We start from the raw sequence: 27,343 nt of genomic DNA, 5'->3' as shown, positions 1-27,343 counted from the left end.
TTTCTACCTTTTCAACCAATGGTGTTGGGGACTCAAAAAAACAAAAAAGTGCTGTTAAGACTGTAAAATGGCAGCCTGACATTACAATATGGCGAAATGCTATGCCAGCTATATACCATGCTGACAATGCTAAGGATCCAGTGAGTTCCATGGATAACTGATAAAGATTGTATACATGTAACATTTATAGCCAATGTAATGTAATAACAAAAACTATTGCTACCTGTTCAAATCGCACATCCATTTGCTCACGGCAGTATCTGCTTTCCACCAAAGTTGGTTTAGGTGGAGCAGGGGCAGTTCCAAATACCAAAATGCCCTGTGGTGTATTGTATCCAAGAAGCCCAAGAAGAGCATTTGATTGTTGGGGCTGCGCAGACTGGAAACTTGTGAAGGATGTAATGTGACGGGGTTTGGCCCCAAAGCCCATCAACTCCTTGCAGTACTTATCATGTACTAATTGTTGTTGGGTGATGTCCTCCATCTCCTCCCGTAAGCGCTATATTAAAAAAAATTAAAATAACAATAATTAAAAAATAACAATAGGTGCAAAGAAAAAATTCAATTCAAATTGTTACGCCAATAGTCTACATAGCAGGCAAGATTTATTTCAAAGTCAACATGTAAACAAGATCATTTTTGGTTCCAGCGTCCCTCAAGTATTATAGAAAGCAATTCAGCCCTAGTCCACTGTGCTTGTGAAATATATTTAAATAGCGTGAGAGATTAAATAACACTTGATAAAGAGACTTTTTATTTTCTGTTATGTTAATTTGACTGTTTACAAACTTTAAAACAAAATCTTAACAACCTAACCGTAACTGCCAGGAAAATATATCAACTGAAACACATGGCTGATGGATTTCTGGCTACAGATGTGGAAGAAGAAAATTTGGCAGTACTTAAGAGACAATGCCCATAGTTTCAGGAAGGTGAAGAAGAGATCCTTGGGGGGCAGTCCCTCGCAATCAGAGAGGCCCAGAATCAAGAGGCCTGGGGGCAGAGATTGGGGTTTAGGAGGGGAGGTGAAAAGAGGCCCATGATCAGGCCTGGGCAAGGCCAAAAGCTTCACCAAGGAGCCTGGGAGCAGGACTGCTGAAAGAGACATTTAGCTTGTGGAGCCGGCAATTCCTGCCTGGTTTTCTGAACCCTTGCCAACCAGCACAGCAAGAAGCCCAATTTATACACATTGATTAACTATCCCACCTCTCCACAATAGGACACTACAATAGCCATTGCCATAAAACTGGCAGCAAGTGAATTTTTAAAAATTCCTTCATGGGATGTGGGCTTCACTGGCCCATGGGGGTATTCACGTATTTAAATTCTTCAACCCTTCTCCCACTCATCATGGCCGGAGGGTGGGTCAAGATCAAAGTCAATATATGCTTTGACTGAGGAGGGGAGCAAAATTATAAGTTCTTCTCGAAGGAAGAGCTTAAATGGGCTAGCTAGGCTTTCTCATCTATTTGCCTGGCAACAATATGAACTGGCAAAACCATAATATGTTTTATACGATAAAATATAATTGCTTTTGGAGTTAAGAAATAAAAGAGCAATCATTATGACTAGGTGCTATTTAACAATTGCCATTTTCTCAGCTCATAATTACATTTTAAATGTTCAGTCATACAACACTGGATCAGCCAGAAGTCTGAACACCATCTATGTAACATATGTTAAGAGAAAAGCATTGTGACTATAGATTTCTGATTTTGCCAAAATAATTGGAAGAAGCCAGGATTTGCCAGTATGGTTCCAGGAGAGTAACACAGCTGACAGTGGTTCAACTTGGTGTGAAGAGATCTGTATAACTCTCTCACAAGGCACTGACTACATAAAATCATTTTAGACTAAATATCTTCTTGTGATGAAGGTAAATTTCCAGCATTAGAGTCTGTACCATATCACGAATCTAACTAGCATTTCAGAGCCAAATAAAGTAAGTATTTCCAATAACTGGTAGAAAGTGAATCCTGAACCTACCTCTCCCTCCATGCTGCTTATTCGAATCAGTTCATTTAGAATAAGCAAAGCACCATGTATACGATCGTCACGATTCATGCCTTTCTCTTTAGCTAGGGTCTCATCAAACCCCTTCTCAGCCTCTTCAAACGTTTGCTAGATATAAAACATCAAAACACTCTTTTGAAACAACGGACTTAATATTTTAAGAGAGCTATCCAGATAGTAAAGAATAATATTTCCAGTTGATAGTCAGATAAGTTACCGAAGCCATTTTCCTTTGGGTCTGTGGTACAAACTTAATGGATCACCACTACCAAAAGTGCTCAGGTGCCAGTGTGTTAACCCTTCACCGCAGAGCCCAAATCATGCATTAAAAATAGTGGGTAAACCTCAGCAATTTAATAGAGACAGACTTCTAGGTCTGACTTCCAACTTCTAGAAGAGGATTTCATATGAATGCAAAAAACTTGTTAAAAGAGGCAACATTTTAGCATGCCTAACCCAGAAGCAGAGGTCAATTTTGGCATCTTCACCAGAACAAGACAGCTAACGCAGCATACATCTCTCATTAAAGCTGGTGCCTTTCTGGTTTTTATGGTTCAGCTCGTTATTCCCAGTAGAGATATGTCCTATCCGCAACTTTTAAAACACAACTGCAACCAGTTTGGAATCTTCTGGAACTAACCTTTCTTTTAAAATCGATGCTGATGGGCTGAAAAAGATGGCCGCTTAGGGGTCACCTGACTCTCAGTCTGTGGATTCCTAAAAACTGCCACACTGTCTCTAAAGGACAAAGGGACATTCCAGACTAAAAAGGTGTAAATATCCATATCCGGGCCTGCATTTCTGATTTGAATGGGTCATTCCGAAACCAAGACATTAATTGTATCCTGGGGTGGATGTCTGCAAACACAAAGACCCAGGTTGTGGCTACCGTCGCATTCTGAGATCCACACTCTCTGCCATGCGCCGCCATATGAACACACTCGACCTCTCCCTCCAGCAGCACCGCAGCACCCTTTTTCAAAGCTGCGCGTGCCCCCAGTTTCATTTTATTCTTCGCCTCATCCGTCGCCTCAACAAGAAACTTTTTCTCTTTCTCTCAAGTGCTAAGGAACGCAAGCTCCAACAACTCATTGACACCAACACCCATCTGGGACCCTCCACCCCTGCTTCTCCCTCCGTCCCCACCCCATCTTCCAATCCCAGCCCCAGCCGCGTATTCACTATACCCCCTGACCTTCCCCTCTCCGATGCTGAACGTTCGGTGCTCAGCAAAGGACTTAGCTTCATACCCTTACGCCCTCATCTCAATGAATTTCGGGCTCGGCATGATGCTGAACTCTTCTTCCACCGTCTTCGTCTCCGTGCTCACTTCTTTGGGCAGGAGTCCTCTCCCCGTTCAACGGATCCTTTTACCCACCTTCAATATTCTCCCTCCACCTGGACCCCTCCCTCTGGATTCTTACCTTCTCTTGATCTTTTCATTGAGAACTGTCGGCGTGATATTAGCCGTCTCAATTTCTCTGCTCCTCTCACCCATTCTAATCTGTCTCTCTCTGAACTTACTGCACTCCGTTCTCTCAGGTCCAACCCCAACATTGTCATCAAACCCACTGACAAGGGTGGTACTGTTGTTGTCTGGCGCACTGACCTCTACCTCGCAGAGGCTGAGCGTCAACTCGCAGACACTTCCTCCTATCTCTCCCTGGGCCATGACCCCATCACAGAACATCAAGCCATTGTTTCCAGGACTGTCACTGACCTCATCTCCTCTGGAGATCTTCCTCCCACAGCTTCCAACTTGATAGTCGCCCATCCTCGGACGGCCCGCTTCTACCTCCTACCCAAAATCCACAAACAGAACTGTCCTGGCAGACCGATCGTGTCAGCCTGTTCCTGCCCCACGGAACTCATTTCGCGTTATCTTGACTCCCTTCTCTCTCCCCTTGTCCAGTCCCTTCCCACCTACATCCGTGATTCCTCTGACACCTTACGTCACATCAACAATTTCCAGTTCCCTGGCCCCAGCCGCTTCCTCTTCACCATGGATGTCCAATCCCTCTACACCTCCATCCCCCACCAGGATGGTCTGAGGGCCCTTAGCTTCTTCCTTGAACAGAGGCCCAAACAATCCCCATCCACCACTACTCTCCTCCGTCTGGCTGAACTTGTTCGCACACTGAACAATTTCTCCTTTAACTCCTCTCACTTCCTCCAAATAAAAGGTGTGGCTATGGGTACCCGCATGGGCCCCAGCTATGCCTGTCTCTTTATGGGGTATGTGGAACATTCCTTGTTCCAGTCCTACTCCGGCCCCCTCCCACAACTCTTTCTCCGGTACATCGATGATTACTTCGGTGCTGCTTCATGCTCTCGTCAGGACCTGGAAAAATTTATTAATTTTGCTTCCAATCTCCACCCCTCCATCATTTTCACATGGTCCATCTCTGACATTTCCCTACCCTTCCTTGACCTCTCTGTCTCAATTTCTGATGATAGACTCTCCACCAATATCCATTACAAGCCTACCGACTCCCACAGCTACCTCGACTACAGCTCCTCACACCCCGCTTCCTGTAAGGACTCCATCCCATTCTCTCAGTTCCTTCGCCTCCGTCGCATCTGTTCTGATGACGCTACCTTCAAAAACAGCTCCTCTGACATGTCCTCCTTCTTCCTTAACCGAGGTTTTCCACCCACGGTCGTTGACAGAGCCCTCAACCGTGTCCGGCCCATATCCCGCGCATCCGCCCTCACGCCTTCTCCTCCCTCCCAGAAACATGATAGGGTCCCCCTTGTCCTCACTTATCACCCCACCAGCCTCCGCATTCAAAGGATCATCCTCCGCCATTTCCGCCAACTCCAGCATGATGCCACCACCAAACACATCTTCCCTTCACCCCCCCTGGCGGCATTCCGTAGGGATCGTTCCCTCCGGGACACCCTGCTCCACTCCTCCATCAGCCTCTACTCCTCAACTCCCACCTATGGCACCTCCCCATGCCCACGCAGAAGATGCAACACCTGCCCCTTCACTTCCTCTCTCCCCACCGTCCAAGGGCCCAAACACTCCTTTCAAGTGAAGCAGCATTTCACTTGCATTTCCCCTAACTTAGTCTACTGCATTCGTTGCTCCCAATGCGGTCTCCTCTACATTGGAGACACCAAACGCAAACTGGGCGACCGCTTTGCAGAACACCTGCGGTCTGTCCGCAAGAAAGACCCAAACCTCCCTGTCGCTTGCCATTTTAACACTCCACCCTGTTCTCTTGCCCACATGTCTGTCCTTGGCTTGCTGCATTGTTCCAGTGAAGCCCAACGCAAACTGGAGAAACAGCACCTCATCTTCCGACTAGGCACTTTACAGCCTTCCGGGCTGAATATTGAATTCAACAACTTTAGATCTTAAACTCCCCCTCCCCCCATCCTCACCCCGTTTCTTCCCCCTCCCCCTTTTTTTTCCCTCAATAATTTATATAGATTCTTCTTTTCCCACCTATTTCCATTATTTTTAAATCTACAACTAATACTTTATTAGTCTGTCCACCCCACCCCCACTAGAGCTGTACCTTGAGTGTCCTGCCATCCATTCTTAATTAGCACTTTTCTTAGATAATATCACCACCTTCAACACCTCTTTGATCCTTTTGTCTGTGACATCTTTTGATTATCTGCTCCTATCACTGCTTGCTTATCCCCACAACCACCCCACCCTCAACTTCTCTTTCCCCCCGCCCCCCCACCTTAGACCAGCTTATATTTCACCCCTCTCCTAATATTACTTCAGTTCTGCCGAAGGGTCGTGAAGACTCGAAACGTCAACTGTTTTCTTCTCCACCGATGCTGCCAGACCTGCTGAGTTTTTCCAGGTAATTCTGTTTTTGTTCTGGATTTCCAGCATCCGCAGTAGCTTTTCGCTTTTCGTTTTTATCTTTGTGGCTAATTAACTTAAGCCCAACACCATATTTGGAAGAGAACTGTGAAAGGCCTCTTGATCACTCTTTTGAAAAAGGCTTTAAGTGTTGTCTTCAGAACTACTCAGAACAACTGCAGAAACAGCAGCAGCAGAAAAGGCAATAACATCTATGCCTCAAGACCTAGAGACAACAACACCGTAAGATCTCCGTGCCTGTTCCTTTTCAAGTCCACTAATGCAGAAAACCGGCCTCATGGTATCTAGGCTACAAGTAACTAACTTCATGGCCTGCTGAAAATCCATCTCTTTAGGGAATCCTACAAAAATTCTGATATACGACTCCGGCTATTGAATTCATCTAGACTACACTTCAGGTTTGGAAACGTCTTCGGGCCTACAACACATGCTTTCTTTCAAGTTGAGCTAAACATACGAATTACAAATTATTCATTTGTTTTAGCTTGTAAAAGTGTGCTATTCTCTCTAACTGTATTGTGTGCGCGTGTGTGCATGCGCGTCGAAGTGAGTGGTGTAGCGTTAGATTTGAGTGAATGCATGAATAAATAATCCTCTTTATTTAAATCCACAAAAAGCTTGCTGCTGGTTGTTCAAATTGACCTTACACTCAAGGGTTAAAAGGCACACACCTCTAAGTTTTCAAAAAAACACTGATTACAAACAGTAAGGGAAGGGAACAGGAGTTTGTTCTCTCTCATCCCTGTTCTTAGCACGATTCAAAGTTTGCTGAGCCCTAGAGGGAAGCTTTCACACATACATTTTTATCATCCCACAAATCTGGCACCCAGGAAGGGCGGGGGAATGGAGCTAGCTAATTGCTCTTTCAAAGAGCTAGCACAGGCCTGACAGGCCAAATGCCCTCCTTCTTTGCTATTTTATGATTCGCAAAGAAAAACAGCAAGCAAAATTTAACAAAAATTTCCCATTTATTTTTATGATATTTTGACAGGTTTTCCACCGGTTTGCTGATGGCAGATCAATATAGCATTTATCCAATCACTTACCCTGTACCACTGGGGCTTCTGCATTTCTTTGGTCTCCCTCTGAGTAGTGAGAATAAGACAAGCCCGCAGGGCAGCGACAGCACCTTCTCTTATGGCCTGCTTAGAGTCCCAGACTGCATAGAATATATTGTCAAAAAAAGCTTGCACTTGTTGAAAGAAGAAAGTAGGTGCACTGACAGCCAATTCCCGCAACACTAGAACCTGGAATAAAAAATGTAGAGGTCTTCATTTTCATAGCATTGAATGCTAAACTAAACACCTGGTTCTCAATCTTTTACAAAACTTGTGACATTTATCAAGGGTTTTTAGTAAAAGACTCCTTTTTATTCAAGAACTATACTGGTGACAGTATCAGCCTTAGCCTAAGGCATTTTAATCTCAAACAAGTAGTGTTATGTTTATTTTGTAGGGCATTTCATTTCTAAAAAAGCTCTGGTTTCTTTGGAAACAGAAGCCAAAACACTACAAAGAAATATTATTTTAGAAATCAGAAACATACAAGGGATCACAGTTGCTGAGGATATTCTTAACATTCAGGGCAAAATGTTGCAAATTGGAAGTCATCTCCTTGAAAAACAGTCCGTGAAGATATATTTCCTATTCTCAATCTTATGCATGTTTTTCTGAACTTTATCGTTGAAAAAACGAAAATATAGGGCGGGGTCTTCCAGCCCCACCCAACACCGGGATTGACCGGTCCCACCGAAAGTCAATGGACTTTTGGCTGGGTTGCCGAATCTCCACAGTGGGTTCCGCCAGGACGGGGCTGGAAAAAACCAACTATAGGCTTTACTATTGTACGCCTACTCTTCATAATTCTACTTTTCACATTAGATCATTCAAACTTCAGGGTGTACTCTGATCAATAAACCAAAAACAAATTCTGTGCAATAGCTCAGTAAGTTTATCCAGTGAGTAGCTGAATCACACAAACCAGAAAAATCCCAGTTTTGATCGCTGGTCCATGCTGTGTTAGGTGATGTGGAGGATAAACATGCCACAACTGTCCTCAATACTATGGTGGGAGAGCAGAGCTGAAGAACTGGGGGCGAGGGGGGTCTAACAAATAAATCAACTCAAGTTTTCTGATGATGATTTTCCAGCAAACCCTGTAGGCATTGCTTATGTAGTTGGGCAATAACAGCATCAGACTCAGATGTGGTACTTCAATGGTCAAAATATCTGCCAACATTCACTATTCCCAAACATCAAACACAGTCACTTGTGTAGCAGAGAATTGCCAGCACCCGTAAGTCCCTACCCTTGGGAGGAGAGAGAAGGGTTGAGAGGGATGGAATGGTGAAACACTTGTATAGAAACCAAAAGAAATACATTTTTCACACTTTTTGGTTTAAAGAGTAGGCCTCAGTAACTGTGTTACTGAACATCAGCTTAATGCAGTTGGTAGCAATCTCATCCCTCAGTCAAAAGATTGAGAGTTCATGTCTGTATCAGACTTAAACATGTAAGCTAAATTGGCAGTCTAATGCAGCCCTTAAGGAGGTCTACATTGTTGGAGGCACCATCCTTTGGGTGAAATGTTAAATTGAAATCTACTTGTTCTGATGACTCCAGTGGGAAATAAAGATCCAAAGTCAGTATTTAAAGAAAAGTTAAGTTTTCCTTCTGACGTTGCCAGTGTTCCTTCCTCAACCGACACCACTGAAAAACATATCAGCTATTTGTTTGTGAAATTTTGCTGTGTGCAAAATGGCTGCCACACTGAATCATATAACAATTCATCATAATTCATTGTATGTGAATACTTTGAGGTATTTCTGGGAGATTGATAAGATCTTCTATAAATGGAAGCCTATATTGTAAACTGGGAACAGGTTATTTCTACAAAAACTTCCCTCACTCTGCCCCAAACCAGCAGTTTTAGGTCTTACAACTCAGTTAAAAGTGGCAGGCTTTATTGTGTATGATCTTTTTGGGTTGTTTATTTTGTTTTAAAAAAAGTTCATTTTGTGAAAATAAAACCACTGTTATCATTTAGCATCATAGGATAAGTGGGTATCCTGATTTTATGATAGAAGTTTAGGCTATTCAATTTTAAATGGCTAGTTAGAGGAAATAATTGCAACATGTTTCAAGCTAGCTATCCTGATATCGGCAACAAAACTGGAAATATTATACTCCTTTTTAAACTAAGCAACTGACGCAATCATAGGCACCTCCATTATAAACAGTTAGAGCACAATTTACTTCAAAAGTTAAAAAAACTCAGTTTTCTTTATTCTTTCATGGAATGTGGGCGTCGCTGACAAAGCCAGCATTTGTTACTCATCCCTAATTGCCCTTGAACTGAATGGCTTGCTAGGCTTTTTCAGAGGGCAGCTAACCACACTGCTGTGGGTTAAGAGTCAAATGTAGGCCAGACCAGGTAAGGATGACCTGGTAAGGATGTCCTTCCCAAAAGGGCATTAGTGAACCAGGTGGGTTTTTGTAACAATCGACGATTGTTGTCACGATCACCATCACTGAGACTAGTTTTATATTCCAGATTTATTAAGTAAAATCAAATTCCATCAGTTGCCATGGTGGGATGTGAACCCATATCTCCAGAGCATTGGCCTGGGTCTCTGGATTACTAGTCCAGTGACATTACCGCTATGCCACCATCTCCCCATGAGCCCAGGCCTCTGGATTACTAGTCCATTGACATTACCCATTGCGCCACCATCTCCCCATTCCCTCTGATTCCATGTCAGACAACATTCCAATTTTAAAAACAAAAAGCTAAAAGCTACTGCTCGAAACGTTGACTGATTTCTTCTCCGCCGATGCTGCCAGACTTGCTGAGTTTTTCCAGGTAATTCTGTTTTTGTTTTGTTTTTAACATTCCAATTTTGTCTGTATTGTATTTGTAATGAACCAAATGGAGGGAATCCACTTCTTTACATGCAAGGAAAGGTTTAAAAAAAGGATAATTTTGCATTGGTTTCTTCTCATAGCTAACTGAAAAATAGCAATCCATGGAAACAGGGCACCTGTCTCGAAGTCAAGACATTCAGATTCATAAAACGGGTGAAATTAAAATAACTTGCAAATTGAGTTGCCACGTATGAGGGAAAAGTGAGAACAAATTCTTCCTCCTTCCCCCTCTGACAAATAAGACCCGTTCTTTGATTGGCATCCTTATGTTTGCATCTTGGGAAAAGCAGCCCAAGACAAGACTTACAGCAGCATGTCGTCTTCCTTCATTCCGGTCCGCTCCTAACCACTCAAGTGCACGTTTGACTTCAAATTCAACATATTCGGCTGTAAAGGTGTCACCAGCCATGGAAAGACGGCCCATGGCTTTTGAAGCCATTTCCATAACAACAGGGTCACTGGATGGGAGCAAGTTCCGCAAGTAATTGGCAAAGCGTGTAATTCGGGTGGCATTTCCTCCTTCAACTCCAATCAGACTCACTGTATTGGGAACAAAAAATACAATTACACATCAAATATAGCAAAGACAGACAGGTTTGCAGAGCAAACACATTAACACAGTAAATTATTGAAAATATATGTAATTCACTAACTTCTATAATAAACTATATTTACTGAATCGGAAGGCAAAACAGAGAAGAAAATGTATTATCTTAACAGTTTAATTAGAATAGACAGAGTAATTACCTTCAAACATATATTGGAAAATGTGTTCTGTGATTAGCCAAAAATAAATAATCTAATGTTAAATCATAAAATCGATACCACTACTTATCCTCTGCCACTGACATCTCCATTGATCCCGTCACCCCCATGCCCCCAATTATTTTGAAAAGAAATTGGATAGGGACTTGAGGGAAATAAATTTGCAGGGCTAAGGGGATAGGGCAGAGAAACAGGACTGACTGGATTGGTCTAAGCATGGGCTCGAGGGACCGAACGGCCTCCTGCTAAGCCCCAATAACTCTACAATAACCAACTATGGCAAGAACATAAAAGCTGTTTATAAAAACACCATCGTTTAAAGATTATACATAACAAAAAGTCTCAATTTAAGACTGCTGCTTAAAGCTCAAGACTAGTTTAGGTACATAAACCACTTGTATTTTGCAGAATAAATGGAAAGGCAATGAATTGCTGCTTTCCCAGGGGGGTAACTTTATGCATCTTTACATGTGATATACTACTGAGTGCACATTTCACCCTAAAACAGAAATATGATGGTTTAATGCCTGTTACAATTAAATATGAGATATGGCACATTCTTACACACATTTTAAACACAGATAGACATTTTGTAGTGCAATTAGCCTTTATTTTAAAAAAAATGCTACACATACCAATTGCCAGGATTCCTCCTTTCCTCTCATTCACATCTGAACTGGAAACTAGTTCAAAAATATGGTGATTCAGTTCATCATAGAATGAAGTGACTTCCTCTTGGTTGACCTTAAGGGACACATATTTAAACTTAAAACCTTAAGAAAATGGTGCAAATTATTTAGAATGATTAATGCAAGAAAAACAAAACACAACTATAACCGCCCAATGCCAAGGAAAGGTTGGCAAAGGCTAGAAATGTCTGACAAATGATTAGTCAGAATCAAAATGTTGTGCCTGAGATCAAATGTCAACAAGAGCTTCCATTTACCTTTGCTGCCCAAACCACTTTTCTTCTACTATTAGGTTTTGGTGCCTTTGACAGTAATGCTACCATGTTACTTATGCTACAACTTGCCTTTGATTTATCACTGGAGGATATATTCTGAGGTAAGTGGAGTATAAGTGCCTGTTAAAAATATGGGGAAGTAGAGGTTCCGATGCCACCATTGATTGATGTTCTTCAATACTGCACAACAAAATGGCAAGAGCCAGGTTGCAACTGCCCACGTGCTCAGTGGGACTGAAAACAGGATAGTAAAAAAAAATGTTACATTCCACAAAGAGAATAAATATAAATCATGGCCAATTGAAGAGTTGGCAGATATCAGAGGACAGATATTGCACCAGAGATAAAAACAGGAATTAATTTATTTAAACCATGAGAAGGAAAATGAGGATGGGGCAAGAAAAATATTGAAAGAAAATTTTTTAAAAATTGATGAAACACAAGACAAATTTGTGTTTACAGGTGCAGAACACCACTATGTGCAATTTAAAGCTGCATTTTGGAAACAAATAATGTTAGAAACAAAGAATTGGAAAAGAGCACTACAATCTACCTGCCAGGCCCTAGTACATAGAAATCACAATACAACAGATTGTTTGACCCAGTCTATGCTTGTCTCCCACTTGTGCAGTAGACCCAATTCCACTTATTTGTTTAGTCCTAATATCCCTCTATTTCAGCCAGTGGGCTAGCCTACGCTTAAATGTCCCAGTGTAATTCATCACAAGATAGTGGCTAATGCATTGCAGTTGTTGGCTGACTAGCTGATAGCATGAGTTTACATTTTACCCAATTGTTAAATTAGGTTTGCACATAAATGGAATGAGATAGAAGTTATTGAACAAAAAGATGACTGGATATCGATATACAACAAAAAACACCAGGAAAACAGAAGAGACTAACTCTTTCACAACCTTCCCACGTCAAAGATATAAGTGATATAAACCCACTAAAGAGGAAAATTTTTAAACTTATAAAAAGCAAGTTGCATTACAAGAAAAGGGATATACTCACTAGCTTTCAATTCAAGACTGAAATGTTCTTATTGTACTAAATAATTTCAGTGCCGAATGCCCAATCTGCACACTGAGTGAGCAATTACAAATATGCACAGTAATTTGAATTCTCCAAAAAAAGGCTGTGCAATTACCTTTGACTAGCCTTATTTTTACTATTTGACCGTACCTCACGAAGTTCAGTGGTAACATAGTGCTGCAGGTCCTTAGCGGCTTTAGCCCGGGTCTCTTCGCTGCGACTCTTCAACCCACTAACAAACTGCTGAAGGACAGATCCTGCTCCTGACATGGCGTAATCTAAATAACTGCAGATTCTGCAGATGCTTCAAAGGGGAAACACGGGTCAGTTATCATTAAGACTTTTTTTTGAAAACATCACAATATTAGTCTATTAATAAGATTTAAAAGGTAGCACTACTGCAACTAAACATGGGTCTAACGCAATGCTAGATTTTAACTCTCAGGTTCCACAAGTGCAAAATTTCCAACTTTAGAAAATATTCAGGCTGGAAAACCATTAGTAATTTCTGTACAATTTGAAAGCTGAAAAAGGCACTGGGACCAACATTATTTTCTCTAAGATAAAAGCAAAATACTGCAGATGCTGGAAATCTAGAACAAAAACAAAAATACCTGGAAAAACTCAGCATGTCTGACAGCATCTGCGGAGAGAAATACTTTTTTTTTCTAGGGAGAAGCAGATGGCAAACTGCTTTAAACACTAACAGATGCAGCATTACAAAATGTTCCTGTAATTCAATGTTACCACACTGAGAATTGAGACCCTGTAATACGCCATTTGGATAAATCTGTCAACTGCATAATAGTTGTGTAAAACCACCGAAAGCTGTAATCCACAGTGGAGTGCAGGTTGTCTCAATACAGTTGACGTTTCAAGTCCATATGACCCTTCATCAGAACTAAGACATATAGAAATGAGATGAAATATAAACTGGTAGAAGGGGGTGGGACAGGAGAGCTCGATAGGGGGCCAGTGATAGGTGGAGGCCAAGAAGAGACTGCCAAAGATGTCATAGACAAAAGGACAAAGGGGTGTTGACGGTGGTGATATTATCTAAAGGATGTGCTAATGGGGACATTAAGAGAAGCAAGCAGGACAAGCTAGTGGCAGGTGGCCCTAGTGCAGGTGGGGTGGGGGAAGGAACCGAAATGGGCTAAAAGGTGGAGATGAAACAATAGATCAAAATAAATTTAAAAATAGGAGGGAAAAGAAAACAATATATAGTTGTAAAAAAATTATAAATTATTGGAAAAGGGGGGATCGGAAAGGGGGTGGGGATGGAGGAGAGAGTTCTTGCACAATTCTGCGGCTCTACATTTCATAGTAAAATAGTAATGGAAAACAATCATGTTCCTCTCGTCTTTGATTGTGCAAGAGGCTTGTATTCTCCCAACATGGAGTGGTGTGATGATGGTAATATAGCACGATCACCAATACTAATGTATCTTTTCGCTCTTTCTTAATTCATTCATGGGATGTGGGCATCACTGGGTAGGCCAGCATTTATTGCCCATCCCTAATTGCCTTTGAAAAAGATGGTGGTGAGCTGCCTTCTTAAACTGCTGAAGTCCATGTGGTGTAGGTACACCCACAGTACTGTTGGGGGGGGGGCGGGGGGGGGTGGAGAAGTACCAGGATCAGTGAGGACACAGCAACTATGGTTTCATTATACACTGTGTTAGTTAGGAATGCCAAGGCATAAAAGATGTTGTATTTCCAGATTGTGAATTTTTGATTCCCTCTGCTAAAGTTATCTTTCCCCTTTCCCCAGGCCACAGAGCAAAGCTAATAACTTACTTCCCAGAGACAAATATCCTACTCCCTTCCATTTTTCTTATTTTCTAATACAGGAATAACCCATTATATGTAGTAGATACGTTCCCGGAAACCACTACGTTAATCAAATCTACATATATTGGAGCAATTTTTCCCATTTAAATGTATGTAATATCAGGAGCAGTGTTCCCAATCCAAGATTTTCGGTCACAATACATAACATAAACATGAAGTACAACTTATTTATAAGCCAAAAATAAGTAAAACCAATGTAAATAAATCTTCTACATCCAGTGAAGTGGCAAAGAACCAAAGAGAACAGGTTTTGATTTTCCAGGTTACTCTATAATGAGCCATAATTACACCCGTGTTTACAGCAAGCTGGCTCCAAGCTGGGCTCCAGTAATATCCCTGAGAGTTAACCACAGTATAAACAAAATGTATCTGCCATTAAGAAGCCACGGATCACTGCTTCTGCACATACTGCTGATCAGGATGGTGATCTCCTCCTGGTCACAAGACATTTTTCCCGTTATGGGACAGCTTTTCAGCCATGGCTCTCTTCTTTGCCTTTGTGTTATGAACATATGAACAAGGAGGAGTAGGCCATTCAGCCCCTCGAGCCTGATCCGCCATTTAATAAGATCTTGGCTGCTCTAATAGTAACCTGAAATCTGCATCCCACCTACCGCCGATAACCTTTCACCCCCTTGCTTACCAAGAATCTATCCACCTCTGCCTTAAAAATATTCAAAGGCTCTGCTTGGAGGCTATCAAGCGCTTCAGCAAGCCCCAGGAGATCCAAAATTTGGTGATGGTGATCGGGGTTGGAGCCATCAGGCTCGTGGTCAACCTCCTGGGGCTCCACTGTCCAAGCCAGAGACTTGCGAGCGACTGAGGGCTGTTCCTCGGCCAGCATGCCCACTGCCACAGAACATGTAGAGCCGCAGGACTAAGAAGCTGAATGCCAGCCACAGCATGAACAAACACGCCTGGTTCAGCTCAGTCCATCTTCCTTCAATCTGACAGTAAGCAGCCAGCAGGAAACACCAATGGTGCCATTCCAGGGTGGGGGGGAACCACAAACTAAGTCATAAATTCCAGAGAATGAGGGAAATAGCCCTTTCATTCTTTCACCCAGCTGGTAACTTTGCAAACACTTACAAAAATCTTTTGCATCCGGTTCCCAACTACTAAATAACAGGGTACATCGTATGTACAATGAATAAATGGGTAGCAATTTGTTAACTACTTAATCACAAAGCTACATTATTTAAAAATACTTAGGACAGGGTATGGGTGTCTTCCAAAACACTCCCAGTGCAGTGAAGTGAAAGCACAGCTGAAACACACCAAAATAACTTAATGAATGATTACCTATTCTACAAACTACATTTAGGAAGATGTGATTTGTAATGTATCAATTTGTGTTAATTCACCAAAAAACGGATTCTAGTTCAGTATTCGAAAATCTAAAACAAAATTGTTGAAGAGCGCTCCAAGGCAAACAAAAGGATTATCAATAGTGATGATACCAGCTCTCTGCTTTCCTCCCAATGAATCCTGTTTTCACATGACCTCCTGCTTCGACACTCAAGGTGGGGAGCGAGGGGGAGGTGGCCACAATACGGAGGTCAGCGATGGGGAGAAGCCACGACGTGGAGATTGAGGAGCGGGGAGGGGCTGCAACTCGGAGGCTGGGGAGTGGGGAGAGGCCGCAACTCGGAGGCTGAGGAGCGGGGAGAGGCCGCAACTCGGAGGCTGGGGAGTGGGGAGAGGCAGCAACTCGGAGGCTGAGGAGCGGAGAGAGGCCACTCCAAAATGGCGCCAACCAGGTCACATGGGAAACATGTTAAAACGAATATCGCAATGTTCAATAAGATTACAGGCCTTATTAACTTACCAGTGCAAAAGCAAAACGTTAATCGGGGCAACGTTAAAAGAGGACTTATTGTACTGCATAAGCTATTGCAATATTGACCACATTTTTAAAACCACCGTCCCCTGCCAACACAATATGGCCATACAAGATGGTCACTGATGCCTGTCTGCGCATGTGCACTGGTCCGCACATGCTGCGCCCAGCCTGTCAAAATGCTACAGGCATTATAAGAGTGGATAAATTAAAGGCCATGCCCAAAGTGAAACAACAAAGCCTAAGAAAGCAGCGCCAGGTAAGAAGTGAAATAACCCAAACCCAAAGGCTCTTCTCAGAGCCCCCACATCTTTTTAGGAGACAGCCGATCAATTTGATCCCTGTCTCGGCGCTGGGAGCAGATTTCAGATAAAAACACGTTATTTCCATAAAATCAGAATTCCCGGTCATTACTTGCGCTACACATGGCCCCTTCTCCACTCTCTCTAAACAGAGGGATATCAGTGTCACTTCGGGGTGCAGTCAAAGTTTGTGTTAGTTTCCTTTTCCACAGGTTCAGGTTAACACATTATACCATCTAAATCAACTAGGAGAGGTGCTATTGTGTGGGAATGGAATAGAAACTGGGATTAAAATGGAAGCAAACGGTTTGACTGATTGGAGAAACGGTACTGCACATGCGCAGCATTGGCAACAAACACAGCTTTTTAAAACAGCAATGTGAAATCTTATGCTACCCATTTACTGTTGTTGAGTGAATGAAAACAAAACTTCTACTGCATGTTCTTAAGTGCAAGGATACGACAGCAATACTGCAAAGGGCTTCTGCGATTGGTGAGATTTCTGAGATTGAAGGAAAAAGCAACTATCCATTGGTCCTAATTTAATTGCTACAACAGGCTCACAAAATGAACTCTTCAGGTGGTGGTCTATCACCAAGTTTACAATTTCTTTAAAAAAAGAATGAAAAATACCCTTCTTGCGTCACTCTGGTTCAATACAAAATGGAGCATAAATGAGGATTTTATGAAATTACACTATAAGGTTAAAGGATGGTCTTTTAAAATTTATATAATTAGTTTTATGAACACAAGGAGGAGTGTTGTATATAGTTCATGGTTCCTCTGCAATCTTCTTTGCACTGGTGCCTTTTAATAACTTTACCTCACATAAATGTGCACTTATTTGCCCATTAATGATTAGCCCAAGGGTAATTAATCTCTCAAAGCTCAAAAGTCATAAAAAGAAAATCGTATCCAACAAATAACAAGCAACAAGCGTTCAGGTACTTCACAGAGTAGTATCAAAAAGTGAGTTTCTGCTATAGAGGATAGATTAAATATCTTCAGGAGAGCTGCTGACAGTGCAAGAATCATACACTGTCAATCTAGCCTCATACATTATGCTGTCATAGTCTAATATGCTAAAAATCACTTAAACAAAATTATTAGTTTGTACCATGAGCTCTATTGCCATGTCTCAGGATATGGATTTTAAAATTCACTTTCTCATCTTCACCTCCCACCTCCTTTCCTGATTTCCTCCAGGTTTAGGTCCCCATATGCATTGGTCAGCATCCCAACACCAGTCAACCTCATGGCCCTCAATTCACTATCTACAACTGAACTTAAGAAATAGGAGCAGGGGTAGGTCTTAAGGCCCTTCCAGCCTGCTCCCATGGGGAGTAAGACCATGACCAATCTACCTCAGATAAACATTCCCACATTATGCTCATATCCCATGATTTCCTTAGCATCCAAAGATCTAGTGATCTCCGTTTTGCACATATTCAACAACTGAACATGCACAGCTCTCTAGGGTCGAGAATTCCAACGATTCACAACATCACAAAAATTCACAACACTCCTCATGGTTTTTGGGGTTGCAACTAGGAAGATGGACAAGGGAACACCAGTGAAGGTAGTGTGTTTGGATTTTCAAAAAGCATTTGATAAGGTACTGCACAAGAAATTATTACACAAAATGAAAGCTCATGGAATTAGGAGTAATGTACTAGCTTGGATTGAAGATTGGTTAACAGACAGCAAACAAAAAGAAAGTAGGAATAAATGGGACATTTTCGGGTTGGCAGGCTGTAGTGTGATACCACAAGAATCAGTGCTGAGGCCTCAAATATTTACAACGTTACATAGAACATACCACACAGAAACAAGTCATTTGGTCCAGTTGATCTATGCCAGACTTTATTCCCCACACAAGCTTCCTCCCAACCTGCATCATCTAACCCTGTCAGCAAAACCTTCTATCCTGTTCTCCCTCATACACTCATCGAATGTCCCATTAAATGCATCTATGCCATTTGCGTCAATTACTCCATGTGGTCGCAAATTTTACATTCTGACCACTCCCTGGGCAAAGATGTTTTGCCTGAATTCCTTATTATACTACTATCAAATCCTTTCATAATTTTAAACAACTCCATTAGGTCACCCCCAACTGTTGACATCAGGTTCTTGAAATGGAACAGAAAACAAAAATTAGAGGAAAAAATGTGACAGGTAAGGAACACAAGAATGTTGAGCATGACTGGGTTAGTTTTATTACTACTCTTTGCTCACTTAACAAATGGTTATGTATGAAAGGGCTTTAAAAAGTATATTTATGTACAGTTTAAATGTATCTCAAATGTACGTGAGCCATCAAATGCTGTGCTCTGGATTTAAAGATCTTACATGCAATGACCTTCAGGCAATCTCAATAGTACTTTATAGGGTTGGAACAACAGGGCAAAACATCCCGCATTCAGCAATAACTCTCAGTCCCACAGAGATACCATTGGAGGGCTGAGTTAGGAAATGGAATTACAGAGCAAAGAGTTAATATCTTAAATAACTTTTGTTGTGAATATTTTCCTCTCCACAATTGAGGACCTACTGTTTTAACAGACAAAGATATTCACAAATTTTAAAACTGTTTTTAAAAGTCTACATAATTCAATGCTCAGTATCTGGTACACGTTTGCAAGTGCCTTCGGCCTAAAGGGAATGAGCCTCCTCGGCTTTTCATGGTCCCAGCCCCAGATGCAAGCGTCCAGTCAATTCAATTCACTCCATTTGACACTATGGCTAAGTGCACTTGATACAGTACAAGCAAGGTTATGGGTAACATCCCATTTACAGCACAATAGGCATATACAGAAGAGCCAACTGATCCTCTCGTCGAGCTGTCAATTAGTAATTTATCAGTAAAGTGATGAAGAAGTCATTAATAATGTCATTTGGCAACAACTACTCACTGTCACTCAGTTCAGGTGCTGCCAGCTCTGCTTACTTCCAGAACTCATCACAGCCTTGATCTAAATGTAGACACAAAAGCTGAATGCCAAAGGAGGTAAGAATTGCCACCCTTGACTTCAAAACAGCACTCAACAGAGTATAGCACCATAAAGCCCTATCATAACAAAAGAAGACCACTGAGTGCTGGGAATCATGGCTGTCACAAAGGAAAATGGCTATGGCTGTCAGTGGTGAGTCATTACATTCTCAGACCATCACTACAGCAGCTCTTCAGGAAAGGGTACTTGGCCAAACCATTTTCAGCTATTCAATGACATAGCTGTTTGTAAATATTTGCAGTTCCTCGAATAATTAAACAGCCCATGCCAGCATACAACATGACTCAGATTACATCTAGACTAAGGCTGACAAGTAGCAGCCAACATTTATGCCAAGTAATAACCAGCTCATACAATAAGTCAAGCTATTATCCTTGACCTTCAGCAGCATCACCCCCAACCCTTCCCTTCTACACCTAACTCCCCACCCCGCCACCCACCAATACCCTGGGTTCACCACCAACAAGAAGCTGAAGTGGACCAGCATATCAACACCATGACTATAAGAGAAGAACAGAGGTTGGGGACTCCCATCTTCTGCCCCCATAAATCCTCTCCACCATCTAATGGTTTCATGTCAGGAGTGCAATGGAATACTCACCACACACCTGGATGGGCACAGGCATAACAACATTCAAGAACACAGCACAATCCAGGGCAGGGCAGTTCATTTGATCAGCATCCTTAACATTATACTCAATATCGACCCTTTCCACCACCAGTGCACCGTCGTTACAGTACACAAGACCTGCACTACAGCAGCTCACCAGCACCTCCCTCCGCTCCAACATTTACTACTTACAAGAAAAAGAGCAGCAATGTTGTAGCTCACCATCATCTGTAAATTCTCCTCAAGATACATTGTAAGAGCTTCATCACCACTGTATTAGAATCTTGGAATTGCCCAACACCATTATGAGACCTCCATCATCACATGAACTGCAACAGTTCAAAGAGAAGGCTCACGATCAATTGCCCAGAGCATCTAGAGATGGGCAATAAATGCACCCACACCTCCTGAACAAATAAAAACAAGATATTTTTTAAAACACACAATTAGGGACCAACTGTTTTATCCAAAAAAAATTAGTATAAGAGTTTTGTTTTCTCACAAATTTCCCAACACGTTTGTTTTGTTTCTTTAATTCATTCGGGGCACAGTGATTTCACTAATACTTTCCAGTCTCCGGTGTACTCTGGTGTTTCTATTCAATTATGTATTTTGTATATATTATTTTCAATCGTAATGACTCCACCACTCCAATCTGTTTTTAATTCATGCTTCATACTTGGTTTCAGGAACTGATTCAGCTACAATTTACCCTTTAAGAGAATAGTGTGCCAGTGCTCACTATTTAAGCTCACACAAGAGAAATACTGCTCAACAGCCTTGCAGATTCAACATTAAGTTCAACAATTTTGGGTCATGACCACTGCCCCCATGTGTTCAGACACCAGCTGCTGGTAATGACTCTGCTGTTGTCATTCTGTGACTTCTCTTACCACTACAATTGAAAATCATTCCTGCCTCCCAAATTATCACAGACCGCCCTTCTCGCTTCCTTTCCCTGCCTCTGTTCTCAGTTAAATCCTGTTCCATCCGTATTTTTTCCAATTCTGATGAAAGGTCATAACCTGAAACCTTAATTCTATTTCTTTCTCCACAGATGCTGCCTGACCTGCTGGATTTTTCCAGGATTTTCTGTTCTTATATTATATTAGAACAATAACCATGGCGGTGAGGTACAGGAGAGCTCACAGGACCATGTACCAGTTTAAAACTGATCTATCCTTCTGCACAAAAATATACAAGGATATGCACATGTTCTTACCCAAAATGTAAATGCAAGTTACTCATCCTTCCAGCAGTCATCTTCCCTACTTGTTTGCTTAATCTCACAATTTCTTATTGAGGTTAGGAGCTGGCAAAGGACCAAATTTAGGAAGTTCTTTGTATTCTCCAATGTCTCATGTCCGGCTGCTTATGCTCGGCTAGATAGGTGCCCACCCCAACCCTACTGACATTCTGTTAAAGTAAAAGCCTCTTTTTGCAGCTCCTCCCCTATTAAAGATAATGCTATCAATTCAAAGGAAGTCTGGGCAAACTACATATCCTGTGCAAACATTGTTCTTACAGAGCCTATGTAGTTAAAGTTTTACTCTGAAGCAGGCTACTGAGACAATGAATAAACAGATGTATTTTTGGAAAAAATAAGCCATGAAGTAGTGCCAGATCACATTACATATTTTAGAAACCACATGGACCAGTAGATAATGCAGTCTAATACCAATTTGATGCCATATTAAGTACATTGGCACCACAGGACGGTCTAAAAATTATATTTTAAGTGGATATATAGAATCTTGGAAACTTAACAGCACAGTAGGCGGCCTTTCAGCCTATCATGCCTGCACTGTCTCTTCAGTCCCACAGTTTTGCATTCGTAATTATGCAAATTCCTCAAGCAAGTGTTCAACCATTAAAATTATTTCCTAAGTCAACTTCTATCACCTTTTCAGCTACAGCATTCCAGATCCCCACAACTCACAGTGATAAAATTTCTCTTTCTCTCTCCTCCAGATCTGCTTCCAATGATTTGAATCTATGACCTCTAGTTACGAAGCTGCTCACAACCATTCCAAAATCTCCTAGCATTTTGAGAGCCTCTGTTAGGTCACTTCTGTTCCAAAGAAAACAGTCCTAACTTTTCCAATCTCTCCTTATAACTCATAATTCCCTCATTCCTGGTAACATTCTATTAAACCTCCTCTTTTCGTCTTTCCTGAACTGTGATGCCCAGAATTGGCCACAATACTCTAGCTGGGGCCAACATGTGATTCATAAAGTTAACACGATCTCTGCTTTTATATTCTATTCCTCATTTATAAAACCATGTGTTTATTTTTCAACACCTTAGCAACTTGCCCTACTACCTTTGACGGCGTGTATATTGACATCTGCTTATGTACACTTTTCAACATCATGCCATTTATAGAACGTTGTCTTTACATGTTCATCCTCTGAAAGTGAACTCCGTTTGGAATGCTTCTTAGTTCTCCATCCTGCCTTTATCATACTGAAGCCTATAACAATATTCATCACCTAGTTTCATATAATTTGCAAACTTTATAATGGTGCTCTCTACACTGTTAGGACAAAACTCAAAACAGAGGAACCCATAACTGGTTCTTGGGGAATTCCATTGCAAACAACGCTCCAGTCTAAAAAAAAATCCATCCACCAACATCCTTTGCTTCCTGTCAGAGCCAATTTTACATCCACACTACCACTTTCACAATTCCACATTGCTTCCATCTTTGTAAGAAGCCTTCAGTGTGGCAAATTCCTCCTGCATATTAATTACTTCCTGTCGCTAATGTTAGGCTACCTGGCCTGTAGTTTCCCACTTTATCCTTTTCTCCTTTCTAAATAGTGGTATAACATTAGCAATCCTCCAGTCCTCCAGCACTACTCCTGTATCCAATAAGGAATGAAAGACTGAACATTGCCTCTGCTACTTATACCTTTGCTTCTTTCAGGAACTAAGGACGCATTCCATCTGGACAAGGTGATTTACCAACTTTCAGTAGTGCTAATATTTTTAGTGCATCTTTTCTACCTACTACTATCTGTCCATAACTTCCCTCCCCTCTTTTAGTGTAACCATCACATCATCTACTTCCTTTATGAAGACAGATACAAAGAATACTTCGTGCTCTTGCCAAGTCCTCTGCATGAAGATTTTCCATTTGGATCCTTAATAAGCTCAACTTTATCCCCAGCAAACCACTTACACTTTATATGTTTATAAAATGTTTTAGGATTTAATGTTGCCTGCTAATCTTTTCTCGCAATTTTTTTTGCCTCTCCCATATTAACTTTTTCAATTCCCTCTGGTACTTTCCATAATCTTTCTGGTTATTAACTAAATCTTGTCATAAGTCACTTTTTTCTGTTTTATGTTAATTTTATTTTCTTTGTTATCAAGAGCGTGTTAGCTTTACATGCTGTACCTATTCCCTTCAAAGGAATATGCCTAGTATCTATCTGAACTCTCTTTCCTTATTGCCATCCATAGCTCCGTTGCTATTTAATCATTCAATCACCTTTTCCAATTTACCTGTGCTAGGTCCCTTCAAAACTTACTGAAATTCGCTCTTTCCCAGTTGAGCATTTTAAATTTTGATATTTCCATAACTCCTTTAAACCAAGTTGTGCTGTGATCATTGATCTCCTTCTGTAGCACAGTTCACTGCCCTAATTTGTTTCCTAGAGCCAGATCCGTGTATGCTTCCTTTCTTGATGGACAAGAGTCATATTGATTGAGAAATTTCTCCTCTGCACATATCAGAAATTGTTGTTCTTCCCTACCCTTAGTACTGTGATATTTCAAGTCTATATTAGAGTAATTAAAGTAAGAACATAAGAAATAGAAGCTGGAGTGGGCCATTCAGCACCTCGAGCCCGCTATGTCATTCAGTGAGATCACGGCTGATCTGATCATGGCCTCAACTCAAATTACCTGTCTGCCCCCCAATAACCCTTGACTCCCTTGTAGATCAAAATCTGCCTAGCTCAGCCCTGAATATATTCAATGACCAACCTCCATTGTTCTCTTGGGTAGAGAATTTCAAAGATGAACAACACTCAAGAAATTCCTCCTCATCTCTGTCTTAAATGGGAAACCCCTTATTTTGAAACTATACTCCTAGTTCTCAAGCCTCTTCAAAATCCAAGCTTCAATAAGATCACCTCTCATTATTCTAAACTCCAATGAGTACAGGTCCAACCTGCTCAACAATTCATCATAAGACAATCTCTTCATCCCTGAAATCAGCCTCGTGAACATTCTCTGAATTGCTTCCAGTGCAAGTGCAATAAACTGTGTGTTAGCTGGCACCCTACCAACCGAATTTCCAATGTTCCCCCAATATGAATCATCACTTTACTAACCAGAAGCAAGTTATCCAGAACCCATACCTGTATATTGTATTATTTTATACTTTGTTTTAATGTACTGAAGATTGATAAGTAAAAAGAATACTGTTCTTTACTTCCTGAGTACTTGCATATTAGTTCATGCTACGAGTATTCCACTGTATTCCATTGGTATATGGAGCTCTCCATTAACCACTATATCTGATTAGCCAGTACCAACCATTCACTGCATATACCAAGTAATAAAAGATTTTACTGTATATCCCTCCCTAAATAAGACCAAAACTGTATGCAGTACTCTAGGTGTGGTCTCAACAACACCCTGTACAATTGTAAAAAATGTATCCTTATACTCCACCCCCCTTGTAATAATGGCCAACATTCCATTTGCCTTCCCAATTAATTTCTGTGCCTGCATGTTAACTTTTTGTGATTCATGTATAAGGGCATTCTGATTTGTCTGCACTGCTGCATTTTGTAGTCTCTCTCCATTTAAATAATACTTTTGTTTTTCTATTCTTCCTGTCAAAGTGGATAACCTCACATTTTCCCACATTATACTCCATCTGCCAAACTTTTGCCCACTCACAGTCTATATAGACCCCTTTGCAAACACTGTCTTAAGCAGCGAGTATTGACAGGCTGTTTATAGGGAGGAAAAGGGGAAAAAGAAACCCAGAAAAGGAATTTACACATAGAGACAGGGGCATAGCCAAGGTATTAAATGAATACTTTGCTTCTGTCTTTACCAAAGAAGAAGATGCTATGCAGGTCATGGTGAAAACAGAGGTAATTAATACACTAGGAGGATTTAAAATTGAAAAGGTGATGGCATTGGATAAACTGTCTGTACTTAAAGTTGATAAGTCACCAGGATCGGATGAGATGCTTCCATGGATACTGAGGGAAGTGAGAGTGGAAATTGCAGAGGTACTGGCCATCAATTTTTAGTCTTTCTTAGTCTCGGGGTAGTGCCAAAGACTGGAGAATTGCAAATGTTACACCCTTGTCCAAAAAGGGTGAAAAGATAAGCCCAGCAACTACAGACCAGTCATTTTAACTTCAGTGCTGGGGAAACTTCCATTAATAATTACTTGGGCAAACGCAGGTTAATTAAGGAAAGCGAGCACGGATCTGTTAAGGGAAAATTGTGTTTAACCTGCTGCAGTTTTATGAAGTGGTCACAGGAAGGGTTGATGAGGGCAATGCTGTTGATGTGGTGTCTATGAACTTTCAAAAGGCACTTGATACAGTGCTGCACAACAGGCTTGTGAGCAAAGTTATAGTTCATGGATACAAAATTGGCTGAGTAATAGGAAACAGAAATAGGAAACAGAACGTAGTGGTTAGCGGATGTTTTTCCTGCTGGAGGAATGTTTGTAGTGGTGCTCCCTGGGGGTCAGTGTTTGCTTTTCCAGATATATATATATTAACAACCTAGACCTTGGTGTACAGGGGCACAATTTCAAGATTTGCGGATGACACAAAACTTGAAAACATTGTGAACTGTGAGGGCGATAGTGTAGAACCTCAAAAAAACATAGAAAATAGGGCACAGGAGCAGAGGGACCTGTCATTGAAGTCGTTGAAGGTCACAGGACAAGTTACAAGTGCGATTAATAAAGCATACAGTATCCTAGGCTTTATTAATAGGGGCATAGAGTACAAGGGCAAGGAAAGTTATATTAAACCTATATGAAACTCTGGGGGGGGTTCAGTCTCAACTGGAGCATTGCATCCAGTTCTAGGCACCATGTTTTAAAAAAGATCTGAAGGGATTAGAGACAGTACAGAAAAGATTCACGAGAATGCTTCCAGGGATGAGGAACTTCAATTACATATATAAATTCGGATTGTTTTCCTTGAAGGGAAGGCTGAGAAGGGATATGATAGATGGATTTTAAATCATGAGGGGTCTGGACAGAGAAGATAGGGAAAAACTGTTCCCATTGTGGAAGGATCAAGAATGAGAAGCCATAGATTTAAGGTAACTGGCAGAAGGAGCAATGGCGACATTAGGAAAAACTTCTTCACGCAGCAAGTGGTTAGGATCGGGAATGCACTGTTTGAGAGTGTGGGGAAGGCAGGTTCAATTGAGGCATTCAAAAGGGAATTAGGCTGTTATCTGAAAAGGAAGAATGTGCAGTGTTACAGGGAGAAGGCAGAGGAATGGCACCAGGCGAACTGCTCAACCAGAGAGCTGGTGCAAAACACAACAGCCCGAATTACTGCCTCCTGTGCTGTAACAATTCTGTGATTCTGTGTCCACCACATAACTTGCTTTTCCATCTATTTTTGTAACATTAGCAATTGTTAAAAAAATTATTTCACAGGGTGTGAGCTTCACGGGCCCATTCATAAATGCCCTCAAGAAGGCGGTGGTGAGCCACCTTACGGGACTGTTGCAGGCCATGTGGTGTAGGTACACCCACAGTGCTGTTAGGAAGGGAGTTCCAGGATTTTGACCCAGTGACAGTAAAGGAACAGCGATATAGTTCCAAGTCACGATGGTGTGTGGCTTGGAGGGGGACTTGCAGATGGTGGTGTTCCCATGCATCTGCTGCCCTTGTCCTATGAGGTCGTAGAGGTCACGGGTTTGAAAGGTGCTGGCGAACGATTTTTGATGAGTTGTTGCGATACATCTTGTAGATGGCACACACTGCCACTGTGCACTGTGGTGAAGGGAGTGAATGTTTAAGGTGCTAAATGGGGTGCCAATCAAGTGGGCTGCTTTGCCCTGGATAATGTCAAGCTTCTTGAGTGTTGTTGGAGCTGCAGTCATCTAGGCAAGTGGAGAATATTCCATCACACTCTTGACATGTGCCCTGAAGATGTTGGATAGGC

The 27,343-nt window shown here is 41.5% G+C and overlaps 1 protein-coding gene across 3 annotated transcripts in view; it reads right to left on the bottom strand.

Moving 5' to 3' along the window:
- mtor (mechanistic target of rapamycin kinase) overlaps positions 1 to 27,343 on the bottom strand; it is a 352,436-nt gene that overhangs the window by 315,337 nt on the left and 9,756 nt on the right. For 2 of the 3 annotated variants that reach the window (XM_078558210.1, XM_078558212.1), the window contains exons 2-7: positions 12,701 to 12,854; positions 11,187 to 11,295; positions 10,094 to 10,326; positions 6,910 to 7,110; positions 1,987 to 2,121; positions 224 to 499 (exon numbers count right to left, since the gene is read on the bottom strand). In XM_078558210.1, coding sequence (XP_078414336.1) covers positions 224 to 499; positions 1,987 to 2,121; positions 6,910 to 7,110; positions 10,094 to 10,326; positions 11,187 to 11,295; positions 12,701 to 12,820 — 1,074 coding nt within the window. In that variant the 5' untranslated portion in view covers positions 12,821 to 12,854. The remainder of the gene's footprint in view (positions 1 to 223; positions 500 to 1,986; positions 2,122 to 6,909; positions 7,111 to 10,093; positions 10,327 to 11,186; positions 11,296 to 12,700; positions 12,855 to 27,343) is intronic. The other variant, XM_078558211.1, reaches the window with a different exon arrangement.

The sequence above is a fragment of the Cetorhinus maximus genome, chromosome 15 (assembly GCF_964194155.1).
Source record: "Cetorhinus maximus chromosome 15, sCetMax3.hap1.1, whole genome shotgun sequence".
In the NCBI taxonomy this organism is placed as follows: domain Eukaryota; kingdom Metazoa; phylum Chordata; class Chondrichthyes; order Lamniformes; family Cetorhinidae; genus Cetorhinus; species Cetorhinus maximus.
Note: the sequence above shows the minus strand (reverse complement) of the source record. Positions and strands in the feature narration are given on the sequence as shown.